The following is a 26,275-nucleotide window of genomic DNA, read 5'->3' as shown; positions in this document are numbered from 1 at the left end:
CAGCCTGGCTTCACATCTAATGCAGCCAAACACTGTGCTGGCTCTAATTATGCTGTCAGGAAGGCAAACCTTTGGAAATACCTTTACTGAGGATCGGCAAACCTTAAGGCTAGCTAACGGGGTACTTACTTGGGCCACAGTAGGCCCAAGGCTCCCACCAGGGCTGAAGGCAGCTGTTATTAGGCTTATTCCCTCCTCTTCCCTTTCTGTAACAGGTGGGGAAACTGAAGCACAGCACAGTGGATGAAGTGGCCCAAGCACACATGGCTAGTAAGGGGCAGAGCCAGGATTCAAACCCAGGCTGTCTAACTCCTGGGGGCCTGCTCTTTGTTGCATTAGTTGGCAAACTTTTCCTTGAAGGGCCAAATAGTCAATATTTTAGGTTTTGTTCACCAGCAGGCAAAATCTATATATTATGTAGGTACTTATATAACCCTTTAAAATGGAACCATTTGAAAGTAAATAAACCATTCTCACTTAGCTCAGAGCCTCATGAGAGTGGGTGGTAGGCTGGGTTTGGTTGACCCTGCATCCTACTGGCTGTTGTCTTTTGGGCCCAGGGTGAAAATTTTGGACCTTCCACCAATACCAAGTCAGAGAATGTTTAACTGTCAGCTACTATTTATTCTATAGTGGAACCCAAGCCTAACTGGGAGATCAAGGGGTCTCAGGGACTCAGTCACACAGGAGATTAATTACCTTCCTTAAGGGCCAGCACCCAGCGCTGCCGGCTTTCGCGGTCTGGAGCAAACACATACAGGAGGTAGTTGTCATGTACGACCTGGAGACACACACAGAGTTCAAGGTGAGCAATACACCCGGAGAAGGATGGCTGATAGCGGGCACCTCTGGTTTAGTGGGCTGGGGTGGGGTATCAGGTGTTTGGCATTATAAAGGCAAACATCTGGATGATGAAAGGACACCAGTCCTTTCATCATCCAGAGGTTTGGGTGCTGTACAGGCACAGGGTGAAACTCCACAGCTTAGGCTCTTGTCTTAGATTCCTTGTCACCAGCAAGCCATTGCAAAATTGAAACAGCTGGAGAGAGAGGGAGAGTCCTCCACTAGACAGCATATTTTTTTTCTCATATTAGTGTTTCAGTGAAAAAAAAATATTTCTGGCATTTGAAAGAGTAAGACATTAGATAATAAATGCATAACTGGGATTTTTAAAACTTGTCATTTTGAAATAATGTAAGATACCCAAGATGTTCCCAAAATAGTGCAGCTTTCCTGTGTTCTTTTCGCCCACATTTCCCCATCTTACATAACCATAGTATGTTTTCAAAACCAGGAAACTGACATCAATCCAATACTGTTAACTAAACTACAGATCTTTGAATTACACCAGCTTTTTCATGCACTCATTTGTAACTGGAATTTTAATGATGGGAAATACATGCTATTTCCTCTACTTTCAGGACCAAAAGTTTCAACTCAGGGAGGTCACATTTCTAGTAGGAAAAAAGTCCTTTTCTATGCCACATTAAAAATGGAATATTTACCCCCAGATTGGCAAACAAGAATGGTACCTTAGATGTGCAAGGAAATAGCCACTCCTTCAGAGCCACAAATGCCAAAAGTGGTAACAAGCTTTAGACAATGTCATGATGTAAAGACTTATGATACCCTCTCTTAGCTCTGTCCAAAGAACTTTCTGCAGTGATCAAAATGTTCTGTAATCTGTGCTAATGTATGTGTGATTATTGAATATGTGAAATGTTCACCCATTCAGTGTAGCTTAATGTATCTCAGGAGCTGAAATTTTAATATTGTTTAATTTATATTTAAATTTAAACATACACATGTGCTGGGGCTATTGTACTGGATAGCACAGCTCCAGATAGCTCTCAGATGATAAAATCTGAGTCTTTTTATCCCTAAGCCTCCAAGCAATTTATAACCAAAGCCTGCAATATTTGCCCCAAATTATGAGTAAACTGCACTTAAAAAGAACAAAAAGCCTGGGGAACTTGATGGGCTTTTTCCTCCCTCAGGAGCAGGGTAATGAGGACTTTTAGTTGAAGTTTGGAAGACATGAGAAAAAGGGGAATGAGGAACTTTTTTCAAGATTTTGTGCTTAATCTTTGTTGAGTGAATGAATGAATAAATGAATGCGTCGCTGAGTAGGAAAACACAGCAGCTTTTCTCGGACTTAGTTCAGACTAGAGTCATTCCTTTCCCACCTTCTCTTACAATAACAGCGGAGTTTAACCATTCTCCAACGAACGGGAGCTAGTCCCTCAGGCCTGATGGACTTACCTGAAATGGGTATTTATAGTGGCATGGGATGCTAATGTCGCTTTTCACAATCTCGACACATTTGATTCGGGAGAGTTCAATGGAGCCTTTCAATGTGCGCTTTTTCTGTGGGGAGAAAAAACACATCCCATTTAAAGAAGAAAGAAGGCAATATTTTGTCCAGGTTGCTCCTAGAGATCCATTAGCTTTGTAAAGCAAACCCCCCAAATATCCAGAAGCTATTTCTTGGCCCTCAGGGCCTGAGAAAGACATTCTGAGCAGATTCCTGGGAGAACGTGCCCTGTGAATCGTATTCTTGAAGGGGTGACCATTTTCCACTCATGGAGCCACAGCACCTTGTGCCCCAGTGACCTTGTGCAAATAGCAGCATTTGTGGAGCTTGTAGCTGGGCTGGGTGGTGCAGTCCATGGGAAACCAGCCATACAGGTGCTAGTTTCCTCTGCTGTGTGCCTGTCCATGGCCTTATTAGCACAGGAATTGAGCTCAGGCTCAACTGAGCTCAATCCAGCTCATCACCTGGATGGTGACGTATACTTTTTGTGCCACCTTTCTGTTCTACACCTGGTTTCTTCTGGGTCCCTTACAGTTATTCACAGTCCCACAGTGACACCCCTTAGGACATTTCTGACCCTGCTTTATAAATATCCCTGCTCTTACTGGCCCAGGTCAAATTCCCTTGGAAGTTTGTTAGATTTATTTCCTTGATAACTTAATCACATGATAGTCTTCATGATTATAATGATGTTATATGTTACCCATTTCTAAGGGTCCTTGTCCTTGGGGAGTGGATCCAAAGGATTGTTATCGAATGGGACAGATTCTTTTGTAGAAAATCAGTTTCCAAGGAAGGCTAGTTGGGGAAAAGCTTTTGGAGAGCAAAAGCCTTTTATAGATGTTAAAATTAGGCTTCCATTGAGAATAGAGTTTGATTCAGGTATAGAACCAGTTGCAAAACATTTAATGACACCTTATCTTTTAGAAGGAGGTAGCAAATGGTAGAGAACTGGGCAAAAGGTTGGAAAGAGCTAGTTTCAAAGTTGGTTTCTGCCTCTAACTAGGTCTAACATCAGCCAATTCATTTAACCTCCCTGAACTTCAATTTCCACATCTGATAAGTGAGGACAATAATGCCTACTTTCTAAGGGTTGATGGAGAATAAAATGGCAATATGTAGACAAATGACCTGGCTCATAATAGGTGCCCACAATAAAGAGTACCCCCCCAATGAAAGAGATTAAGGAGTCCTAATTACAAGAGCTGTGATGGATGAGAGCTCTTAGCTGGTATTCAGGGAGCCATGACATCATCAACTTCTCCACAAGCGAGCTCAGTCTTTACTTCCTATTTTTTGATAACCAACCTGGTTGCTGGCCTTTGCTTCAGTAGCTGAGGCATAGAATTAAGATTCAAAAACTCAGGATGTGAGAAGGATCCCCTATACCATCCAAAGGGAAGTATCTCCTATCCCTTTTACAAAGGGAAGCTTTGTGGTGTTTATTTTTTAAAAATTTTCTTTCTAAAAAGTACTTTATTCATTTGAAAGTACAAGACCTGTCCATGTTCACAGTAACAAATAAAACAGTATGGCGGTATGTGAAGAAAATACTTACAGTGTCCTGTTATTTCACTCCTCTCTACAACCCCGAGGCAGCCAGGGTTAACCATTTGGAATGCCTTTGTCTTTCCCACACACAATTTATAGGACATGTAAAAACAAAATTTCCCATCTGCTCTACACAGTGGTTTACAACTTGCTTTTGTAATTTGGTGATGCGTTAAGAGGTCAGGGTTCCCTTGAAAACCTCTGAAAACATATGTCCTTTAGAGTCAAACTATCTTCTCATTTAGAGTCTTCCACAGCTAGAAATACACACCCTGATCCTGCCCATAATCATAGTTCTTTGAAACAGTTCGTCTGTTTTTCAAACCCAGGAAAGCACAAGGTTGCTGCTTTTTCGACAACCATCTGCCGTTATGGGTACACAAGGAGTCTGAACTTTGAGGTTACCTTGTTTTTTGACCTCTGTTATTTCCTTGAGTGCACACAGAGTGAAATGCAACCAAATGCTCAGGGCAGTAACATGGCAACTCTGGCTGCCGACGAGTTTGTGCTTGGGACCCGCTCGGTTCCGCAGTCCCTGAGAGTGGAGACCAGGACATCTGTCACCGTACCCCCAAGGCACAGTGGCTGGCCCACAACAAGTGCTCAGTTAGGATGATGTGAACGATGCGTGCCTGGCAGAACACAATTTAAACACTCTCAATCAGATTTAAGGCTAATACATTTAGTCATTCAGGAAATATTTACTGAGGGCAGGCTATGCGCTGGTAGGCCCTGTTCTGAAAGCAAGTAATAGAGAGAGGAACACAGTGGACTTTCCCATGGAGGTCACAGTCTCGTTGGGAAAGCAGACAATATAAACAAATGCCATGAAGAGAACCAAATGGGTTGATTGATCAATTTGTGGTCAAGGCAGGCCTCTCTGGAAAGAGGGCATTTGGGAAGAGATTGGAAAGTTGAAAAAGAACACAAGAATGTCTGGGGGAGTGAGCATCCTAAGTAGAGTGCACAGCAAGAGCAAAAGCCCTGGGGTAGAAAAGTCCTGGATAAGTATTGGTTGTTAATAGCCTGGCATCATCATAATTAGGGATAAAGTAGAGGTAAATATTAACTGGAACCATGAAGAGGAATAAAAATTCTGTGAAGTTCTAAAGCAGCACTACCTCCTGAAAGCATAATGTGATCCATATACATAATTTAAAATTTTCTAATAGCCACACTAATAAAAAGGCAAAAAGAAACAAAAAGATTAATTTTTAAGGTATATTTTATTTACCCAAATGTATCTAAAATATTATAATTTCAACATGTAATCAACATAAAAAATTAATGAACATTACTTCTGTACTCTTTGAAATCCTGTATTTTACCACACATCTTAATTTGGACTTGCTGCATTTCAAGTGCTCAGCAGCCATACATGGCTGGTGGCTCCTGTACTGTGGCTTCAGGATTCCCAAGGAAGATTTCTCCTCTAAGCCCAGATGACCTCCTTTGATCTCTTGATATTTGCTGACTTCAAACACAGATTTTAAGAGACATTTGTGCCTCAACAGGCTGCCAGGTGAGCCTGCAACCTGGTTTGCTCTTCTGGTGGAATGGATTTCAGGTTCTGCTGTCAAAATGCACTCTCATTCCCAAATGAGTGCTCTGTTCCTCCCTCCCAGTCTGTCCTGCTCAGTCAGTCTCTCCAACGCTCCCCCCCTTCACCCGCCACCCCGCCACCAGGCTGCTTCTCAGACCTCACAAGATCTGATAGTTGTAAACAACACAAAGTCTGGTTGTGCATCCCCCATCCTGGGCCTGGGGTGCAGCCGGTCAGGGAGTTAAACACAGTTCCTCTCTGGGGATTGATGATGGCTATAATCATCCCAAACAACTGTGCTATTTCTGAAAAAATGCCAGGGTAAATCTTCCAAGGAAACCACACAAAAGCAACGAGGGAGAGAGAGATACCAAGTAAAACCTGTCCTCATTCTTCCTTGTTAATTCCAATTGCCTCGCTAGCAGTGAAAGCCACAGGGCCTCACTTGGCTTCTTGGCTGTGGCCAAAGCCACGTTGTCCTCATGTTCCAGAGCTTCACCCCGGATACCTGACGTGTATCACACACAATCCAGCAAGATGCTGATGCCCACATATTTGCACAAAGACAAGCTTGTGGAAGCAGCTTTTATATCCCCTTTCTTTTTATGTTAATATATCATGTGAAATAGGATTCTGGATTGTGGGTTTCAAAGAGAGACAGGAAAAAAAAGGCAAAATAGAAGACGATGTTTTTGAGCACTTCCTGTACTTCAGGCACTTAACAGGCCATCTCATTTAATCACCCCCCCCCCGACACCCCCTGCTTACTGGAGAGGAAACTCAGCAGTTTTAGAGGGGCCAAGTCTCTTAAGTGGACAGGCAGCATGCAAGCCCAAGTCTACAATTCCAGAGCCTGAGCGCTTAGCAACTATGCCTCATGGCTTTTGCACCTGCCCTGACTTTCCACAGGAGACTTTCATTCCCAAACCAAACACTGAACAATCAATTGCATAACTGATTTCTCCAAGCTGTGACCCGACAAAGATTTATTTCTGTCTCATTTGGTGGTGCGATGCTTATGCTGAATTTCAAACAGGAGCATGTTTTCTGGTTCCTCAGAATAACAGCTCCTGTTCACTGCTATTACATTTGCTCCTTGGCTAGTCCAGCAATAAATACATCAGTGAGAAGCTCTGTGTCTGATGCCCATGGAAGACGGCATCTGTGTCCTTTTGAAAAACAGCAGAATTTCAAGTTTTCTACTCTGGTGAGGCAAGACAGGGAGAGAATTGGAACTTTCAGCTCATGTGGAAAGTTCCCAACCAGCTGTGTAACCTGTGCAAGCGTCCCAACTCCTCAGTTGCCTTGTTTTTTTAAAAGTAAGAAGAATAATAGTCCTTGAATTATTGGGTTAATCCAGAGGCCTTAAAAGAACTGCATAAATCCACTAACAAAATAGTCAATCAAATGATAAACCAGTCGCTTGAGTGTTGCTTCCTTTCCTTTCCTTCTCCAAATGCTGCCCATAAAATAAGTCCTGTCCTCTTTGTCTTCCTGTGCCCACATTTCCTTTGGGGATTTTCTTTTGGGCAAATATGTAACCAGGAGCCACCATTTGGGAGGACAACATTAATTCTCAGCTGCTGATACCAGTGATGTTGATATTCTGGTGTCATTTGTTTATGTTGCCAATTATTTGTAAAATCAGGGCAAAACCATGAAAAGGGCCTGTTTCCTGGTCCCCAACTGTGTCGCATTTGCTCTCACAAGCCTTCTGCTCTCTGCTTCCCCTCTAATTCTCCTGCCAAAACCTCCCCCAAATAGTCATTCACCAAGGGCTTGGTTCACTGTTAGCTGAAAGCTTGGCTTGTTTCAGAGGAGTTTGGGTTGGGATGGATTCAAGAGGCTTAAGTCAACCAGGAGCTTTGGTAATGGAATTTCAGGCATCAGCTGAGAGAGTATTTTTCAAAGGGAACCAGTATATGTTAAAGGGGAATGAAGTCTTTAAGACTTTCCTGGATGGCACTGTAAAGGTAGTCACATGCTGCCTTTACCAGAATTTCTCTAAGATTAGAAAATCTTTCTGATGATGAGTTTAAGGAGGTATTTCAGATATTTTGCTTAGTGCCTCTCCCAGAATGTAGTACAGCCATTGTACCAATCTGAAATTGCACAATGACACAATTGAAATTAAAGCTGACTTCATGTGAGATGAAACAAGTAATTGATTGGGGGATTGTTTCCCCGTCCCTAGCAGAATGCAGAATATCAGTTCTAAGATTTGTTTTTGGGGTCTTCCTGGATTCTAGTTTCATACCTTCTACAAACATGCTAGAACTAACCAAAGAATTCCCTCCCAGTCTTCTAAGTCAGCTTTCATTTATGACAAAGGGAACCCTGGTGCTATAGGGGAGAACAGCAGACACTCAGAAAACCCATGGTTTGCATCCCTATAATGACGGGTAGCATTGGGCAAGGTGTCTCAGTTCTCTGAGCTTAATTCTCGTAGCTCTTCTAACTTATTTTAGTTCTTTAGCTGACAGCTGCAACTCAGGGCTACTGTTGCTTGATAGCCAATACAGATGTGATCGTTACCGTGTTGATGGGGAAAATAACACACCTAAAACTACAGTGCAATTTGCGATTAGCTGTACTGGTTCCTCCCTCCCTCAGGCCATCTTCACCTGGCGCTACCTTTGAAGTTCTGGGATGACCTGGAGCTAAGGTAGCAGATTTTGAGCGTCGTGGACCCACTTGAAGCCAGGAAACTATGATCCAACCCACAACTGCCTTCTTATCTTTCTTCTTTTCCACAGGACCTTATAACCATAGCTGAACCAGAGTCAACTGGCTTTCCTTGCCTCAGCTTTCCACACTGTGGTTTCTGATGAGACTCGTCGTGCTGTCGTGCCAGGGAAAATACCCCAGTTTCCCTTGAAGTCTGCTATCTTGTAGTTGCACGCTGACTACTCAAAAGAAAAACGTGAGGATTTTACCAAAAAAAGACGGAGGAGGAGGAGAAAAGAAAAGGAAGAGGAGTGGAGGGGAGGGGAAAGAAAAGGCTATACTCCCATACGGTTTCCAGAGAGCAATTTGGCATCTTCTACTGAAGAAAATATTTTCTTGCAAAACTATTAAGAGCAGATACTCATGGGAGTGGTTCTGGGGTTTGGGAGTAGAAAGTAAAAAGAAAGTTTTTCTTTTCACCTCATATCCTTCTGTATGGTTTCACTAGTTAACCATGAACATGTATTTCTTTTAATGTATGTAAGAACAGTTAACTAAAATAAATACATTTCCCTTATAGGATTAATTCTACAGAAACATTCATTCAAAATAATTAAAAGTGTATAAAACCTATGCATATATGGTCAATAATATACAGTAAAGGAGGCATGAATACGCAGTGGGGAAATGACAGCCTCTTCAACAGCTGGTGTTGGCAAAACTGGACAGCTACATGCACGAGAATGAAACTGGATCACTGTTTAACTCCATACACAAAAATAAACTCAAAATGGATCAAAGACCTGAATGTAAGTCATGAAACCATAAAACTCTTAGAAGAAAACAGGCAAAAATCTCTCATATAAACATGAGCAACTTTTTCCTGAACACATCTCTTCAGGCAAGGGAAACAAAATAAAAAATGAACAAGTGGGACTACGTCATGCTAAAAAGTTTCTGTACAGCAAAGGACACCATCAGCAGAACAACAAGACAACCTACAGTATGGGAGAATATATTCATAAATGACTCATCCAATAAGGGGTTAACGATCAAAATATAAAGAACTCATAAGCCTCAATACCAAAACAACAAATAACCTGATAAAAATTGGTGTAGGACCTGAACAGACATTTCTCCAAAGAAGAAATACAGATGGCCAACAGGCACATGAAAAGATGCTTCACATCACTAATTATCAGGGAAATGCAAGTCAAAACCACAATAAGATACTACCTCACATCACTTAGAATGGCCACTTCCCAAAAGACAAGAAAAAACAAGTATTGGTGAGGATGTGGAGAAATAGGAACCCTCCTACACTGTTGGTGGGAATGTAAATTGGTGCAACCACTGTGAGAAGCAGTATGGAGATACCTCAGAAAGCTACAAATAGAAATGCCATTTGACCCAGTAATTCCACTTCTAGGAATTTACCACTTACCTGAAGAAAACAAAATCCCTGATTTGAAAAGATATATATGCACTCCTATGTTTATTGCCACATTATTTATAGTAGCCAAGATATGGAAGCAACCTAAGTGTCTGTCAATAGATGAATGGATAAAGATGATGGGGAATATACACAATGGACTATTATTCAGCCATAAAAAAAGAAATCCTGCCATTTGCAACTACATGGGTGAATCTAGAGGGTATTAGTCTAAGTGAAATAAACCAGCTAGAGAAAGACAAATACCAGATGATTTCACTTATTTGTGGAATCTAAAAACAAAACAAAGCAAAATTAACAAAATGGCAGCAGACTAATAGACACTGAGAAGTGACAGGTGGTCACCATGGGGGAGGGGTTGGGGTGGGTACGTGAGGGGGATAAAGGGGCACAAAAATTCTCCATCATAATATAAGTTGGTCAAGGGGATAGTATTACAGCATGGATAATATAATAAATGATTCTGCAACATCTTCCTATGTTTACAGATAGTAACTGCTTTAGTGGGGGGTGAGGATTTAATAATGTGAGTACCTTGTACCACTGTGTTGTGTATTTGAAACCAATGTAAGATTGTATGTCAATGATGCTTCAATTTCAAAAAAAGTGGGAAAAAGAATGCTTCTGGCTGCATTAATTATTACACTAAAATACCTTGAGAAAACTTAAATATCCATCAATAGATACATGGTTAAATTAGCTATGGTTCATCCATTCTGTGACTATAGCCTCAAGGAAAGAGAAAGGTAAAAAGCAGGTTTAGAGCATTAGAGGGAGCACCATCTCATTCTGGGGACAAGGGATAATAAAATATACATTAGAATATGCAACAGTCAGAAATAATACAAGAAGAAACACTGCTACACTGGCTCTCCCTTGTGAGTGGCACTCTGGCAGACTTTTTAAATTTACTGAGCAGAAAAATGCGAATTTATTTTAAAACAGTCAAAAATTTTAAAACACCACACTGTAATACAATTTTGGTAAGATTATGGAGAGGGCTGGGGAGTACACATCAAATATTAAATGTGTAAAATGATGCAGCTCTTTGCCCTTGTGACCTGGGGGCCTGGTGAGCAGTGAGCAGCAGCCAGACAGCACCTGTCATTCTGCTGTTGGGAAACCATGGAGTGTCAAGTTCATGGCAGGTCCTCTCCTGTTCTGGAGTGACAGTCGTTTTCTCCATAGGTCCTAGATGAAACACCTCTGTGTGCTTCTATGTGGGTAGATTTATCTTAGAAGTGAATAATAATTCAGGAATAGTTTCCTCGCTTTATTCATGTTAGACAAAGATATTAGTAATCCTAGCATTAAAAAAGCTTGTTTGTTTAACTTTGCTTTCAAAAGTGAGCAGAGAGAAAAGGACCTACATGGAAACTAAGAGCGAGAATTAAGTGCTATATGCCAGTATGAAGTAGATCCTCAAAGTGTCCTGCCTATTTTGTTTTTCAGTGTCTCTGGTTTATGATGCTCTTTCAAAGCTCTTTGTCATTCCAGAATAGGGGATGTGAGATTTTTAGCTAGTTTGAAAGAGTATATTTTTTTGTCATTTTGTTTTTTTTGAGAGGGCATCTCTCATCTTTATTGATCAAATGGTTGTTAACAACAATAAAATTCAGTATAGGGGGGGTCAATGCTCAATGCACAATCATTAATCCACCCTCAGCCTAATTCTCATCAGTCTCCAATCTTCTGAAGCATAACGAAGAAGTTCTTACATGGTGAACAAATTCTTACATAGTGAATAAATTCTTACATGGTGAACAGTACAAGGGCATTCATCACAGAAACTTTCGGTTTTGATCATGCATTATGACCTATAAACAATCAGGTCAAATATGAATATTCGTTTGATTTTTGTACTTGATTTATATGTTGATCCCACATTTCTCCTATTATTATTATTATTTTTATTTTTAATAAAATGCTGAAGTGGTAGGTAGATGCAAGATAAAGGTAGAAAACATAGTTTAGTGCTGTAAGAAGGCAAATGTAGATGATCAGATGATCAGGTGTGTGCCTATGGACTAAGTATTAATCCAGGCTAGACAAGGGCAGCAAGACATCCACAGATGCAGAAGATTTCTGAAAGAGTATATTTTTGTGTCTACTTTTCAAGCATTGGAGATCAGTAGCCAAAAGTATGTAAATTAGCAACAACTTCATTGCATCTGAGGACATAACTCATTGCACATGGTGATGTTCAATTAATAGTTGTTAATTGGTTGATTAGCGGGTTAAGGCCAACTATGCAGCAGTGTGTGATATTTGGTGACTCTACAACAAAACTCTTAATAGAAATGATTTGAATAAGATTTCCAGGATGTTTGCAGGTGGATAAAAAAATCTCTTGACAATGAAGAGGTAGGCTAAAACTAGTCTGCATAAAGGGTTTAGCTAATAAAGAACTACAAATTATTAAGGCAAATACTAGCCACATTATAAAAAAATGGGCAAAAGGAATATAAATGTCTTTTAGACACATGAAAAGGTGCTCAAACGCACTACAATAACAGAAATGCAAATAAATTATACTGAGACACCATTTTTAAAACTTATGAGACTCACAAAGATCAAAATACATAGTAATGGTGGTGGCAAGGTTTTGAGAGAGAGGCATCTCCCACGTGGCCCTGGGAAACGCTCATTGGTATGACTTCTAAGGAGAATAATTTAGTCCCATTCAACAAAATAACAGGCAAATATCCTTTGGTAAAGCAATTCCACTTCTAGAAATGTGTTTTATAGACCAATTCTTCTCACTCATGGCTCTATTAACATTTTAAGCCAGGTAATTCTTGTTGTGGGTTTGCCAATGCTAAGGTGGCATCCTAGGCTCTCTCCATAAATGCTAGGAGCACCCCTCTGCCCAATTAGAAAGAACAGCTGGTTAAAAATTTCTCCAGACATTGCGGATGATGGGCAAAGCCACCTTTGGTTAACAGCCCATTACAGACATACTTGTATGTATAGAAAGTGACATACTACAAGGCTATTTATCCCTTGTTTTTTGTAATGACTAGAAGATTGGAAACAGACTAAATGTCCATCATTATCATACATTTTTTAAATCTAGAAATTCAGATGGCCAACAGACACATGGAATGATGCTCCACATTGCTAATCCTCAGAGAAATGCAAATTAAAACCACAATGAGATATTACCTCATACCAGTTAGGATGGCCAACATTCAAAAGACAAAGAACAACAAATGTTGGTGAGGATGTGGAGAAAGGGGAACCCTCCTACACTGCTGGTGGGAATGTAAATTAGTTCAACCATTGTGGAAAACAGTATGGAGGTTCCTCAAAAAACTAAAAATAGAAATACCATTTGACCCAGGAATTCCACTTCTAGGAATTTTCCCTAAGAATGCAGGAGCCCAGTTTGAAAAAGACATATGCACCCCTATGCTTATCATAGCACTATTTACAATAGTCAAGAAATGGAAGCAACCTAAGTGTGCCTCAGTAGATGAATGGATAAAGAAGAGGTGGTACATATACACAATAGAACATTATTCAGCCATAAGAAGAAAAAAAATCCTACCATTTGCAACAACATGGATGGAGCTAGAGGGTATTATGTTCAGTGAAATAAGCCAGGCAGAAAAAGACAAGTACCAGATGATTTCACTCATCTGTGGAGTATAATAACAAAGCAAAAACTGAAGGAACAAAACAGCAGCAGACTCACAGAACCCAAGAATGGACTAACAATTACCAAAGGGAAAGGGACTGGGAAGGATGGGTGGGAAGGGAGAGATAAGGGGAAAAGTGGTGTTATGATTAGCATGCATAATGTAGGGAGGTGGCACTGGGAAGGCAGTACAGCACAGAGAAGACAAGTAGTGATTCTATAGCATCTTACTATGCTGATGGACAGTGACAGGGGTTTCTTGTGGGGACTTGATAATGGGGGGAATCTAGTAACCACAGTGTTGCTCATGTAAGTGTATATTAATGATACCAAAATAAAAAAAAATTTAAGCAAAATATTATACAGACATAATAAAAGAATGGAGAAGCTCCTTGCCTATAAGTGTGGACTGATCCTCAAGAAGTATTGCTATTCAACCAAAAAAAGGTCAAGGAGTGCATGTAGAGGATGCTACCATTGTATAAAAAAGAGGGAAAGAAGAATGTTTATTTGTATTCACAAATACATGTGTTAAGTATCACTAGAAGAACTGATAAGAAATTGATTGTATCAATTGCTTTTAGGCAGGGAAGCAGTGCGGCGCTGGGCAAGGGCGGGAGACTTGCCACTGCATAATACTTTCTAACTGTTTTTTAAAAAATTATGTTAATGTATCATCTATTCAAGAATTTTAAAAAAATATTAATCTACATTTCACAAAAGTAGCCTAATAAAAGTGACTATTAATACACAGATCTGAGATCTAATTAATGAACAGAGGCAAAAGGGCAAGAGTTCATTCCACCGATGGTTAAATCTGTTTTCTGAACCAATTATATTGATTCACAACAGACGTGAAAGCAATCTGAGGAGAACTAACCTAATGTCACTTAGATTTATAATGGATGTTTTTAGAATTATAACAGCTTTTTCTTGAATTCAGAGGAATTTTGCAGTCAGATAATTTGTGGCAACAGGCTCACTTGCTCCTGAGTGCGGCTGTCGAGGTAGAGCACGAGGGCCTGTCTCTTCTGTGTTTACCTCCCCGAGTGCCCTGATCTCTGTGGATGTACCTGTGTCCCTACATGACCAGTAGAGGTTACTATATTTCACTGTCTGAACTACTTAAAAGCAAATAATCAGGAATGGTGATTTATGTTGCTATCCCGTGGATTCAGCATCTCCAGGCTTCAGCTTGCAACCTACCTTACAATTTCCACTCTCATGGGCACCTAGTGGTACTCCACTTTGGGAAACTCTTATTTGGATCACTGTGCATGAAATTGGCTGCAGTATGGATTGTGAGAGAGGGCAAGGTATACTACTGGTGCCCTTAATCTCATTTTCTGGGCCTCTGGGCCTGACTAATACCCATTACATGGTCTCTCCCTGTGTTACCACTCTGGGTATGGCATTCTCAGAATGTTATTCTCAGAAAGTGCCTAATGAGGTTTAGTTGTTATTATGATTAACTAGTCTGGTAAACTAAATAGAGCTGAGGTTTATATAGTTTCTTTCTTTGTCAGAAGTCACTCCAGAAACAGATCCTCAGGTTTATAAGTTCAGGAACTCATTTTGTCACCCCACAGAGTCCAGGTGGACAGAAGCACACTTTGCAAATTCACAAGAGACTGGCAAATTCACAAACTCACTAAGAAACAGAATGGCCACGATGCTCATGTTGGTTTTGAGAGGATTCTCACCAAAGATATTCTACTGGGGCAACCAAAGAGATCTCAGAAAAGCACATGCTTGTGGAGTTCTAAGGCATCACTACATCCCAAGGCAAGGTATTGCTTATACGCTTATTGCCACTAGTATGACCCTGGGCAAATTGTTTAACTTCTCCATGTCTCAATTGCTTCCTCTCTAAAGCAGAATTTTACTTTTATATTCTTCAAAGAACTGTGAGGATTACACAAGAAAATCCATAGGATTGTATTCAGTCCTCTCCTTGCACGATGCTGGTTATTGCACTGATGATGTAGTGCTGTCATTCAGGTAAGCCTGCTAGTCCCCACTCAGGAACCTCCACTGCACAGTGTCAGCAATGCCAATGAATCCTTTCCCCAACTGCTCTTTATCAGCCAACATAGCTTCTATTACAAGACTTCTTGATCCAAGAAGCTTAGATCTTAGAATACCCATTGAAAAACATTGAATCCAACTCTTACTATTTGTTCCAGATGTGTGACCTAGGAAAGATACTTAGCTTCTCTAAGCCTCTGCTTTCTCATCAATAAAATGGAGATAATGATAGGACTTACTGTATGTGGTTATTGTGATTATTTATGATATACTACCTTTAAGCTCTTGACCCAGTACCCTGAAACACAGTAAGAACCCATTAAATGTTGGCTCTTGTCATTTTAGAGTTTATGTTGGTTACATTTGAAATGTCTGCCTTCTTTTTTAGGGTGCATTCTTGGAGTCATGCTTGGATTTTGACAACATGCTTGTTTTAGGAGTCACACAATTATTAATCATCTCTTATATGTATTACTCCATGGAAAGGCCTCCATGTTTAACTAATCTCCACGTCTATTTGTGAATTGATGATATATCATTGCTTGAGAGATATAATCATGTAGTTTCCACTTTCTTGAGCTGGAGGGGTCTTTAGAGTTCATTCACACCAAGTTTTCATGTTAGAGACAAGGCCTCAGGGTGCAGTGACTTTCTAAATTGGCTCTTCTCTTTTCATTTCCACTATTCAATTTGCACTCTGGGGAGACTGAGATTATGGGATTGGAAGGCACCATTGCCGGTCAGGAGGCAGATGGAGAGGATAAGGTTCTGAGCAGCTTCCGGGTTTCCCCTGCAACCTGGGTTCTCCCTCTTCATCGGTTTTATGTATGGGGATGGGGATGACATGAATAATTTTGTACTAAAAGAGAGTTCCATGCGTTAGAAAGTTTGAAAACCACTGATCTAGTCTGATCCCTTGATATTATGGATGAGGAAACTAAATCCCAGATAGAATAAGGAATTGCCCAAAGTCACCCAGGTTAAATAGTGCAAGGTCTCCATTCTGTTAAGCTGCCATGTGGTTGCTCCCTCACTTCATTCACTTTTCTAGAATTACAGAATTACTGTCTGCCTGTGAATTTCAGTCCTTTAGACCCCATCTAAAATTAGAACTGACCTCTTTGGAGCAGTAAAAAATGATGTATGCCATGCTTTTCTGTATTTAATTTGCTTCTTGATAAAGACAAAGCATGATGCTTTGATCCAAAGAGCTCATTCATGTGAACTTTTCAGAACCTCTAAGATTATCAACTAGGGACACTGATGTATTGCAGAGTAGAGAGTTTTTGGGACCCCTCAAAATCTACTGTATAGGTAGGGGTTCACCTACACATTTGTAAGACTGACTTTAAATCATCTTACCCATGTATAAAATATATTTTTTTCCTTTCTCTCATCATGACATACAAAGCCTATAAAAATAGTGTATTTGAAAATCATCACAACAATGGGAGTCTTTCATTTTTATTAGTTCCTTCTCAGAAACTTAATCCTCTCTAATGGCCCTGGTTGCACTCATGGCCCGTGCATTGCTTCAGTCTTTTGAAAGATGATGCAGCACAATGATGGAGGCCATAAAGTGTTGTTATTCTATGACACTTCATCTCACATGTGGTTACTTCATCCTAAGGAGCTAATTTTAAAAAGAAAACAGTCCCATGTTAGGTGACACTATTATTTTTCAGTGTTTTCACCATACCTGGAAACCATCTGAATGTTGAACAATAGATGATACATAAGTTCATAAATTTTTTCAGGTATGTAAAATAGATAAGCATATCTCTAAAATGAACCAGCTTGATCATTAACAAAATCATGTATATGAAAAGGTGATTGCTTTGAGACCATGTAGATATGTGGAAATGTAGCTACAAAAGAATAAATGGAAAAAATAGAATATAATGGTGTCATGCATAATGATTATAATTGCATGAAATTTACATCTCCTCAAGAAATAAGACCATTCACACAGAGACAAGGTAAATTGATATCTTTAGACAAAAGAGTTACAGAGAACATTTGGGTGTAATTGTTTCATTAATTTATTTTAATAGTATGAAGATATGAGGGGTGGCGGCTCTGTCTATTGAAATTAATCAAAGTGACTTTGAATTGACTTTAACTTGTTTTCAGGCGTTATGGCTAAAGCTGCTTGAGATTAGTGTTGGCCCTGAGGTCCTTAGTGTTAGTTCACCAAGTACTTTTCCACCAAAACACAGAATAGGATGATTCTGGACACAGTATCCCCAGAAGAGGGATGTTGAAAGATGTCAGCAAGAACTGCTCTCTTGAATTCTGTATGCTCAAGTCTGTTTCTCACACAGGCCAAGCCTTTTCCTACCTCAGGGTCTTTACACTGGCCATTTCCTCTGTGTGGAATGCCCTTCCTCATCTCTTCACATCACTGACTTTCTCATCCTTCAGACCTCAGCCTACATATTAATGCCTTCCCTGACCTTCCCAAGTCAACCCCAGCTACTACTTTTCCCATAGAACCAACCACAGTCTATATCTGCCCCATGTATTTATATACTTGCTCGTTGTCTGTCTCCTCCACTGGCATGAGGGAGGCACCTTGTCTCTATTATTTACCACTGTATTCCTAGCATCTAGCACAGAGCCTGGCACATAGTAGGTCCTCAAGAAATGTTTTCTCAATAAATGGATAAATCCATATATGACTAAAATAGAAACATTTCCTTGATATAGTGCTAGGTTAAATAACACTATTGTTATTAAATAATAAGAAAGCCTTGGCATAAATACATGAAATTTTGGGGGAAAAAGTCTTATATTTGAATTTTTAATAAACAGTATAATTTCTGTGGCTTTTTAAATATTAAGAAATAAAATAATAAAAAACAACATAAGATTTTGGATCAGGTTCCTATTCTATTGAAGTGCTGACAAGCTTTTATGGAATCTCAAGGAACTGAGCAGATGTTTGATTTAAAAAGGGAATTCTCCATGTATGAGAAACCATGGCCTAGTTTCTTTTTTTTTTAATTCAAAGGAAATTTTTTCATTTCTTTTTCTTTTTTTTAACATTATTAAGTGCTCACCCCCAACTAGTGTATTAATGATCTGTTAATATAGAAATTACAGTATTATTGACTATGCTATCTATGCTGTACTTTCATCTCTGCTACTAATTTGTATTACAATTGAGATTTTGGGCCTCTTCATCCCCTTCACCTATGTCACCTCCCCCAACCCCTCCTCCATGAACCACCAGTATCTTCTCTGCATCTGTGTCTATTTCTGTTTTGTTCATATGTTTATTTTGCTTTGTCTTTTTAGATTCCACGTATAAGTGAAATCATATGTTGTCCTTCTCTGGATCACTTTGAGTCTTCCCAGGGTCATGACCCCAGATTACAAATAGATGAAAAGTAGGTTCTGGAAGATCTACTTTTTTCAGCAGGCCTAATAGCTCATTAAGTGGAAGAACTTATTAGTAGCTGATTAAGGAAATGGGGAGATAAGGATTTACAATCTGGCCCATGAAACTTGATAAGAGCTTTAAAATGGTTTCTGTGGGGCCATTTCTGAGTTTGGTAAGAAGATGTCTTGCTTGTCCAGCCAAGACGGTCCTCATGGCTCAAGAAACTGAGATCCCATGCTTTCTAGTTAAACCTTTCTTCCAGACTGAGTCAGAAATTAAGTCCTCACATTTATAGTATTGCTCTATGGCCTATTTTTACTGCAAAAACTGGTTAATGGATGCACCCATCCCTGAGCAGTAGGAATAAAATTTAATTTTAATGTTGGAGTATTTTTTTTTAAAACAAAAATTCTCAATGAAACATCAACATCATGTCAAAAATCAGTTCACAGAGAAACTCCACTAGGGTGGACATCAAAATTGCACATTAGCCTGAGTGGCCTGAATTGCAAAGTGCTTTGCTTTGGAGCCTTATTCTTCTTTGCCTGGTTAGACGTGACCTACAGTTCTAGTTTCCAGAAGCTCTTCTGAATTCAGTTTGAGTTACGGGATTTCCGTTCATTCACTGGTTATTTACTGACCACCTACTCTGTGCCCAGGACTGTTCTAGATGTTGGTGATACAGTGATGAACAAGGCAGTCAAGACCCCTGCTGTCATGGGACTGACCTGTCCGTGGATGCACAGACAGAAAATAAACAGGGAAACCCATCAATAAACCCAATAAATATGTGTAGATACTGATGTATTGAAGTATGTATGTGCTTAAAAAAAAAAAGAAACAGGATCCTAGGTAAATATTTGAAAGGATGGGAAGCAATAAAGAACAAGACCTTCAAAATCTGGGGTGTTCCTGACAGTGGCCGCAGCTAATGCAGAGGCCCTGCCCTTTCAGGACCCTGTGCCTCTCACTCGCCTCCCCCTAGTCCTGGCCCTGTACAAAGACCCTAGGGGGGCATGAGCTTAGAGTGTTCAAGATTCAGAAAGAAGGTAGATGCGGTAGAAGCATGTTGGATAAAGGGAGTGTGCTATGAAATGAAATCGGAAGGCAGTAGGGACCATGGGATGAAGAGGATTGTAAGTCATAGTTGAGAATTTATTTAAAGATTCTAAACAGTTGTGGCAGGCTTTAAGGTAGCAGGTAATATTTAACTTATCATTTTAAAAGGTCATTCTAGGTGTTGCATGGAGAACAGATTGTATAAAGCCTCCAGCGTCAGCAGGAGCCCAACTAGAGGGCAACTAACTCAATCGCGTAGGAATGAAGTGGAGAGAGGCCATGACCGATGAACGATGAACGTCTAAAGCAAAAATGCTCAGGAAGCCTTCTGAGTACAATCTGCAAAAGGTGTAGTCGTAAAAGGGAGGGAAGGAACGGTAAGACGGTGGAGGGAAGAAGTAAACAGTTGCTTGGTTCTCCTAAAAAGAGTTGGCGTGTCAGGGGGTCTGGCCCACTTGCTAATTCCTACCTGTGCCCACCCCTAAAATTCTAACCTCCTGAATCCTCCTCTTCTTATTTCATTAGGTCTCAATGCCTACGTCTAGGGAGTCTTATTTACTTTTTCCTACACCAAAAGGACCTTTCCTTTTGAAGTCCTTTATCACTTGCTTTGTATCTCTTACTTTTGACATTGAGCTTTGTTCTGTTAGACATTCACTGATGAACTCTAACCTCTACAACTGTATCTATACTTCACATCCTTCCTCCATCACTTCTTCCATCTCCCTGTTTCTTCTTACACACGTTATCAGTGAGTGAATGTGCCAGGCACTGGCACAGCCTCTGGTGATGCCATCTTTAGCAAACTGGGAACCAGCCCTCATAAAGCTTTGTTCTAATGGAAGGTGAGGTGAAGAGATAATCACATTAATGAATGGGTAACTACATCTTTGACACGTGCTCTGAAGAAAGGGTACCTGTTGCTACAGCAAAGCACAGCAAGAAGAGATGACCTAGTCTAGGCAAACCAAGGAAGGCTTTCCCAAGCAAGCTTAACATTGAGGCCTTAAAGTAGAAGAAAATTTAATGTGATTGGTGGGAGCTGAGACAGAGGAGACCATGTGATAAATTCTGATGGTCACTCTAGGGCAAAAGGGAGAACCGCTGAGGGACATGTCAGCTCCTGATGAGGGTCATCAGGACACAGTCACAGGCGCCATGTGAAAAGCTCATGCTGGCTGCTGCATGGGGAATGGAGCAGTATGGCCAGAGGTAGAGCGGGAGCAGGGGGATCTTTAGGAGACGGCAGCAGTCTCAGGTGAGAGATGCTGGCAGCTTTCATGAGGAAGGTGAGCATAAGATGTAGGGACGAGAAGATAGATTCTAGGGGAGCTTTAGAAGGCAGAGCTTGCTAAGGCTAATATTTCTCTTTGAACACATAGTAGGGCTCCCTGCAGTGAATGATGACAATGATTTGTCTGGGAGTATATGTGGAAATGATAGAGCTCACACTTCATTGCAGAAGGCCCATGTGGCACGGATTGCTGATTTTAGGACTGCGTTTTCATTGAGGAGTTCAGAGCAAGAAGGCATTGAACACTTTGTAATGACCAATAGAGGCCCCAATTGCCAATCATGAGTAATAACTGCTAATATTAATAAGCACTATTTATCAGGGAGGCTGTGTAGGTACTCATGAAAAATGAGAGTTTTTTAAGTTCTTTCAATGCAAAGTTTTTAAATTCTCTATGCCTCAATTATCTGCTCTGTATATTAAGGTAGTAATAGTTCTAATTTATAGGGTAGTTGTAAGGAGTAGATAAAATAACCCTCATTTAGCACAGTGACTGATCATAGTAAGTGCTAAGTAAATATTAGTTACTATTATTTTGGAATAATGGTAACCTCCATCTCATCAAGAGGAAACAAGATCAAGAAGATCAATATTTAATACTTTTTAAAAAAAAGCATATAGCTTTACAAAGTCACACATGCCCAGGTTACTGATGCAAAGCCTTATAGCTCATCATGGTGCGGCTGAACTTTGACCAAGATCTGCTGGACGCCAGAAGCTGTGTTTTTGACCACTCTGCAACAGTTCTTTCAAAGCAAAGATAGAGGACCACCTCCCCATCTGCCATCTTTAATTTAGGAAGGATGCATGCTTTAAGATGTGTTCCTGTTGTCACATAAGACTGCAGTCTAAAAGGAAAGGTCCATGAGGAGTGGGGACTCTCATCCAGACACTGACTCGAAGGGTGCTCTTGGCTGTTTGCCCTGTCCCATGTATTGGCTTCCACACCACAGTGAGCACAGCAAACTTGATTTCTAAGGTACAGAGACATTAAAATTGGTAAACCTTTCTAGTTCTCCTGAGGGCCCTTCAGATCAAGGTAGTAAATTAGTGCCAAGCTTACAATATGCTTTTCTCATGAAAATATGCAACATCAGAGGTAGGTAATGTTGGCGTCCTTACTTGACAACTAGAAAACAGTGGTTTAAAGAGGTTAAATATCTTGCCAGAGATCCCACATCTAGAAAATGATAGAGCCAAGACTTGTATCCAGCTCTGGTTGTCTACACTGGACTCAACAATCTGCAATGCTTATCTCCATTATGTGGCCCCTCCCATCCCATGCTTACTCAAAATGCTCAAGGTTCTCTATTTCTCTCTTTCACTCCTAAAAAAGATCTGGTATTAGTCATGTGCAATAAAACATGTTGCTCAGTTGACAACTACCTATCTAGAGACTATTTGAATTAAAGCTGCCAGTGGTGAGTTGGCATTGGCTTGTACTGGCCCATTAGAGCTGATTGCCAAACTTTGAGGAATTCCGTGAGCCAGTAGACATCATGCTGGTAGTTTGAAATTGGCCACGATGGAAGTATTTACACCAGTGAAATAAGCAAGCCCTGTGAATTAGGGCTCCCCAACTCTCTCCACTGCCCTTACCACTACAGTGGTTGTTAAACATTTACCAGCACATCCCTGGGCCCTAATCTCTCATTGTCCTCGGGTAAAGAGTGGGAGACATCAGCAACCACTTTGCAAAAAAATTGACAGGCACAGTGGAATGTCTGAAATCATGCCTGCCTGTGAACTACCACCTGTCCATCTATGCTTCTTTCTGGCCCACTGCTCCAGGAGGATGAAAGAACTTCCTGGCTCCACTGAACATACTAGCTTCTCTCAATAGGGCAAACGGGCATCAAACACCAGAACTAAATCCATGTGAAAGTAAAAGTTTCAGTCATCATAATTGTTATTATAATGACAAGCATGGATGTTTAATGTTAGAAAAAACAATTTGCAGAATTATGGGATTTGTCCCTGGGTAGGTAAAAGGATTATTTTTCATATGATGTCAAATCCACAGGACTTTAGAACTGAAAGGAACATAATTTTACAAATGAGAAAAGAGAAAAAGAAGCTGAGACCCCAAGATGGGCAAAGGTTGGCCCAGCATCATGCATGTGGTGATGTATGTACATCTCTCTTCACAAACTTGTATTCGGTCACAGAAAAAAGAAATTCAGGACCCTGCTGTTCACCTGAATTTGAAGAATCCTTTAATGTTTCCCCTCACTTGAAAGTGAATATGTTATGCCACCCTGCTAGTTCTTTCAGAGATATGATGGTGATATAAATAATGGCTGGTTTTTACTGAGTTAAGTATTTTATATGTGAAGTTGAACTGTATGAAACTGCCAACATTTTACCTTTTATGACTGATAAAATGTTTACTTCAAGTAGTAGTCTAAATACATTATCTCTATTAATCACTATCTTCCCATCAAGTGAGGACTATTACCACACCCATTTTACAGAAGGGAAGACTGAGGCTTTAATTAAAAAATATAAAGTTTCTTCCCACAAGTGTAATGCTATTCTTGTATCTGGGGGATGATAGCGCACTCTTGTGTGCAAATCGATGGCCCTAAACAATGGAACATGCATTTGGTGTGAACAATAATAACTCATATATCTTTCCTTTCTTAGTAAGCCTGGATAAATTTCTGACCAATACATTTCTATAATACTTAAAGACAAGCTTTAAAAAGTGTTATTTATGAAAGTGTTAGAAACTATAGCTCAGGGCTCCCCAGAATGAGTGAATTGTCCTGGAATTTTTCATAATACTCAAACAAGAAGTAGAGTGATTTTACTCCATGTCTACATAGAAATTATAACCAACAAAATTCTGAATCAAGAGCAGTGGGTTGTGTGATTATTTGCAAATAGTATTGCACTGAATTCACAACCAAATGGTTTACAAACAGCAATGCTGCTCAGAAATGATCAGTTCTAACTGAGAGGTGCCTGAAAAATAAATAGGTGAAAATTGTAAAATGGACTTTGAAAAAAATACTGAAAGGTAAATGATTGCCCTTAAAAATGAAATAAGAACTTCTAATATTCCACTCATAGTAAGAAAAACCTGACCAATGTCATATTATCAGCTCTGTGTGGTAAATCCTCTGAATTATTAATTTAATCAACAGTACTTATGAGTCCCTACCAAAAGAGCCTTGCACATAAGTAATTCCATAAGCTTCATGATTGGTTGTTGATTATTATAAGTACAAGTTTGCTGAAAATGAGCAGGTCCTTTCAGCTCTAACGAAGCAGTAATATTTTATCTGCACCTTAAAAGACTGGGCGTCCTTGGGCTCCATACCCAGCATGGCCTTTCAGGACTCCACTTCACTGAGTACTTCAAAACCAGACTCTAAAAAAAACCCAAACTCATGCTTATACTTACTAATGCAGATTCCGACAGGGAACTGGGTGCCTTTGTCTCAAAGTGACCATCTAGCACCTAATGTTATTTCTCCTTCAGTAAAATATGGGTGAAAACCTATGCCTTTTTTCCCTTATGATGGAAAAATGATATAATGGCAGAGTGAGAAGTCAAATATGCTTTGAAAAATTGCTGAGATGGGCTAAACAGGTGCTGCTTCATAGAAACAAAGAATTTTTAAAGAAGAAAGGAGTGTTGTAGATGGTCTTTCCAGACCTTTCATTTTACAAGAAAGAACATGATGTGGAAGGTGGAGACATTCGCCTAGGCTCACTCACCCAGAGAGCAGAGATTTGGTCTCCTCACCCCCTGTCCAGCGCTTTTTGTACCAACCTATGTTGCTCTGATTATTCACATTGCTGTTATTACTACTGATGTTATGGAATATATGAATATCTTTAGATATATAAAAACACTGACCTAGTTAAGCAGCCAAAATCTTCTGGGCAAGAATCACTAATCTGTACTGCATAACACTTTGTATGTGATAACCTTAGTCTCCTGGGAGGTTTTCCAAGGGATGAAGAAGCTTACCTTCAAGCCTTGCAAATTTTAGACAATTAAATGCGCAGGGAATATTATTCCAAGATGCCTGGTGAGTAATGACCATTGAGACAAACAGAATTGAATTTATAAAAATGTTGACACTGGACCTATCACTTAGCTATTCCAAGGACCAGTTTCCTCCACTACTAATTAAGGAAAATGGGCTAGATCACCCCTTAGCTCCCATTGACGGCTAATATTTATTTTTTTCTGTCCCATAAAATGTAGCATATTTCCAATAAATTTCAAATTCTGTCCAATCACATTTCCCACATAAAATACTATCAGTTTAAAATTTTAAATTTGCACTTGCTGAGGAAATAAAGATAATGAATATTAAACACTCATTTAAAGTTTTTAGAACTGAGGTCTCCTAATGCAACCACCCCATCTCTTAACTTTTCTCCACATTCTCTCTTGATTACTCTTATTGTACTTTTTGGGTCATTATAACAAGCATGTCTGTGTCTCCTGTGTCCTTATTTTGTTCCACACCTAACTTTATTTTTCAGCCTAGTCTAAATAGAAAATCCTGTATAAAAAAAGGCAAAGTGCTCACATACCCCATGACGGTCCTCAAAGTATGCCAGACTGGTTTTGGTTAGAACAAAGAAGCGAACTTTAAAGTTTGATGGAGAAGTTCTTCTCTTTTGTTGGGATTTCTTGATCAGCTGTTCTTCCAGGAGGATAAAGTTGTTCATGATCTAATTCTTGAAAAGTGATGTGCCTTTGGGCCTCACCACTTAGCACAACCAGAGGAAACAGCTTCAGGGCAAGGAATGCGATGGGGAGGCAGTTGATCTTCAGAGAGCTGTTCAAAGGCAACTTGCCTCCAACGTTATCTTTCTATCAATGTTCAGTCAACATTGCAGAGCTTCTGCTCTGATGTCAAAGGCCATAACCACATCCTTTCAAAATTCACAAAACTAAAACGCATGTGTAAAAAATATACATACCCTTTGCTGTATGGTTTGGAAATGATATTGAAGAACCTTAAACTTAAAATGGTATGAATTTAATCTTTATAGTTTCTGGTTTAGTCCACCCAACAGTTAAGGCAGGAGGGGAAAGAATATGGGCCCTGGAGCCAATGGGCATAGTTTGTTTATTAGTTTCCTATTGCTGCTGTGACAAATCCTCACAAACTTAGTGGCTCACAAATTTATTTTGCAATTCTGTAGTTCAGATGTCCAAAATGAGCCTCATTGTGCTAAAAAAAAGATTTCACCATGATTGTGATCCTTTCTGGAGGATTTCTAGTGTAGAATCTGTTTTCTTGCCCTTTCCAACTTCCAGGGCCATCTGCATTCCTTGACTCACGGTCCTCTTCCTCTATTTTCAAAGCCT

The 26,275-nt window shown here is 39.9% G+C and overlaps 1 protein-coding gene across 1 annotated transcript in view; it reads right to left on the bottom strand.

Annotated features, from left to right (window-relative positions):
* The window catches only part of ITK (IL2 inducible T cell kinase), a 67,405-nt gene extending 41,630 nt beyond the window's left edge, over positions 1-25,775 (bottom strand). Inside the window, exons 1-3 of the mRNA XM_017644701.3 lie at positions 25,492-25,775; positions 2,263-2,367; positions 700-781 (exon numbers count right to left, since the gene is read on the bottom strand). Of these exons, the coding sequence (XP_017500190.1) occupies positions 700-781; positions 2,263-2,367; positions 25,492-25,629 (325 nt within the window). The 5' untranslated portion in view covers positions 25,630-25,775. The remainder of the gene's footprint in view (positions 1-699; positions 782-2,262; positions 2,368-25,491) is intronic.
* Positions 25,776-26,275: the final 500 nt, after the last annotated feature.

This window comes from Manis javanica, chromosome 1 (genome assembly GCF_040802235.1).
Source record: "Manis javanica isolate MJ-LG chromosome 1, MJ_LKY, whole genome shotgun sequence".
Classification (NCBI taxonomy): domain Eukaryota; kingdom Metazoa; phylum Chordata; class Mammalia; order Pholidota; family Manidae; genus Manis; species Manis javanica.
Note: the sequence above shows the minus strand (reverse complement) of the source record. Positions and strands in the feature narration are given on the sequence as shown.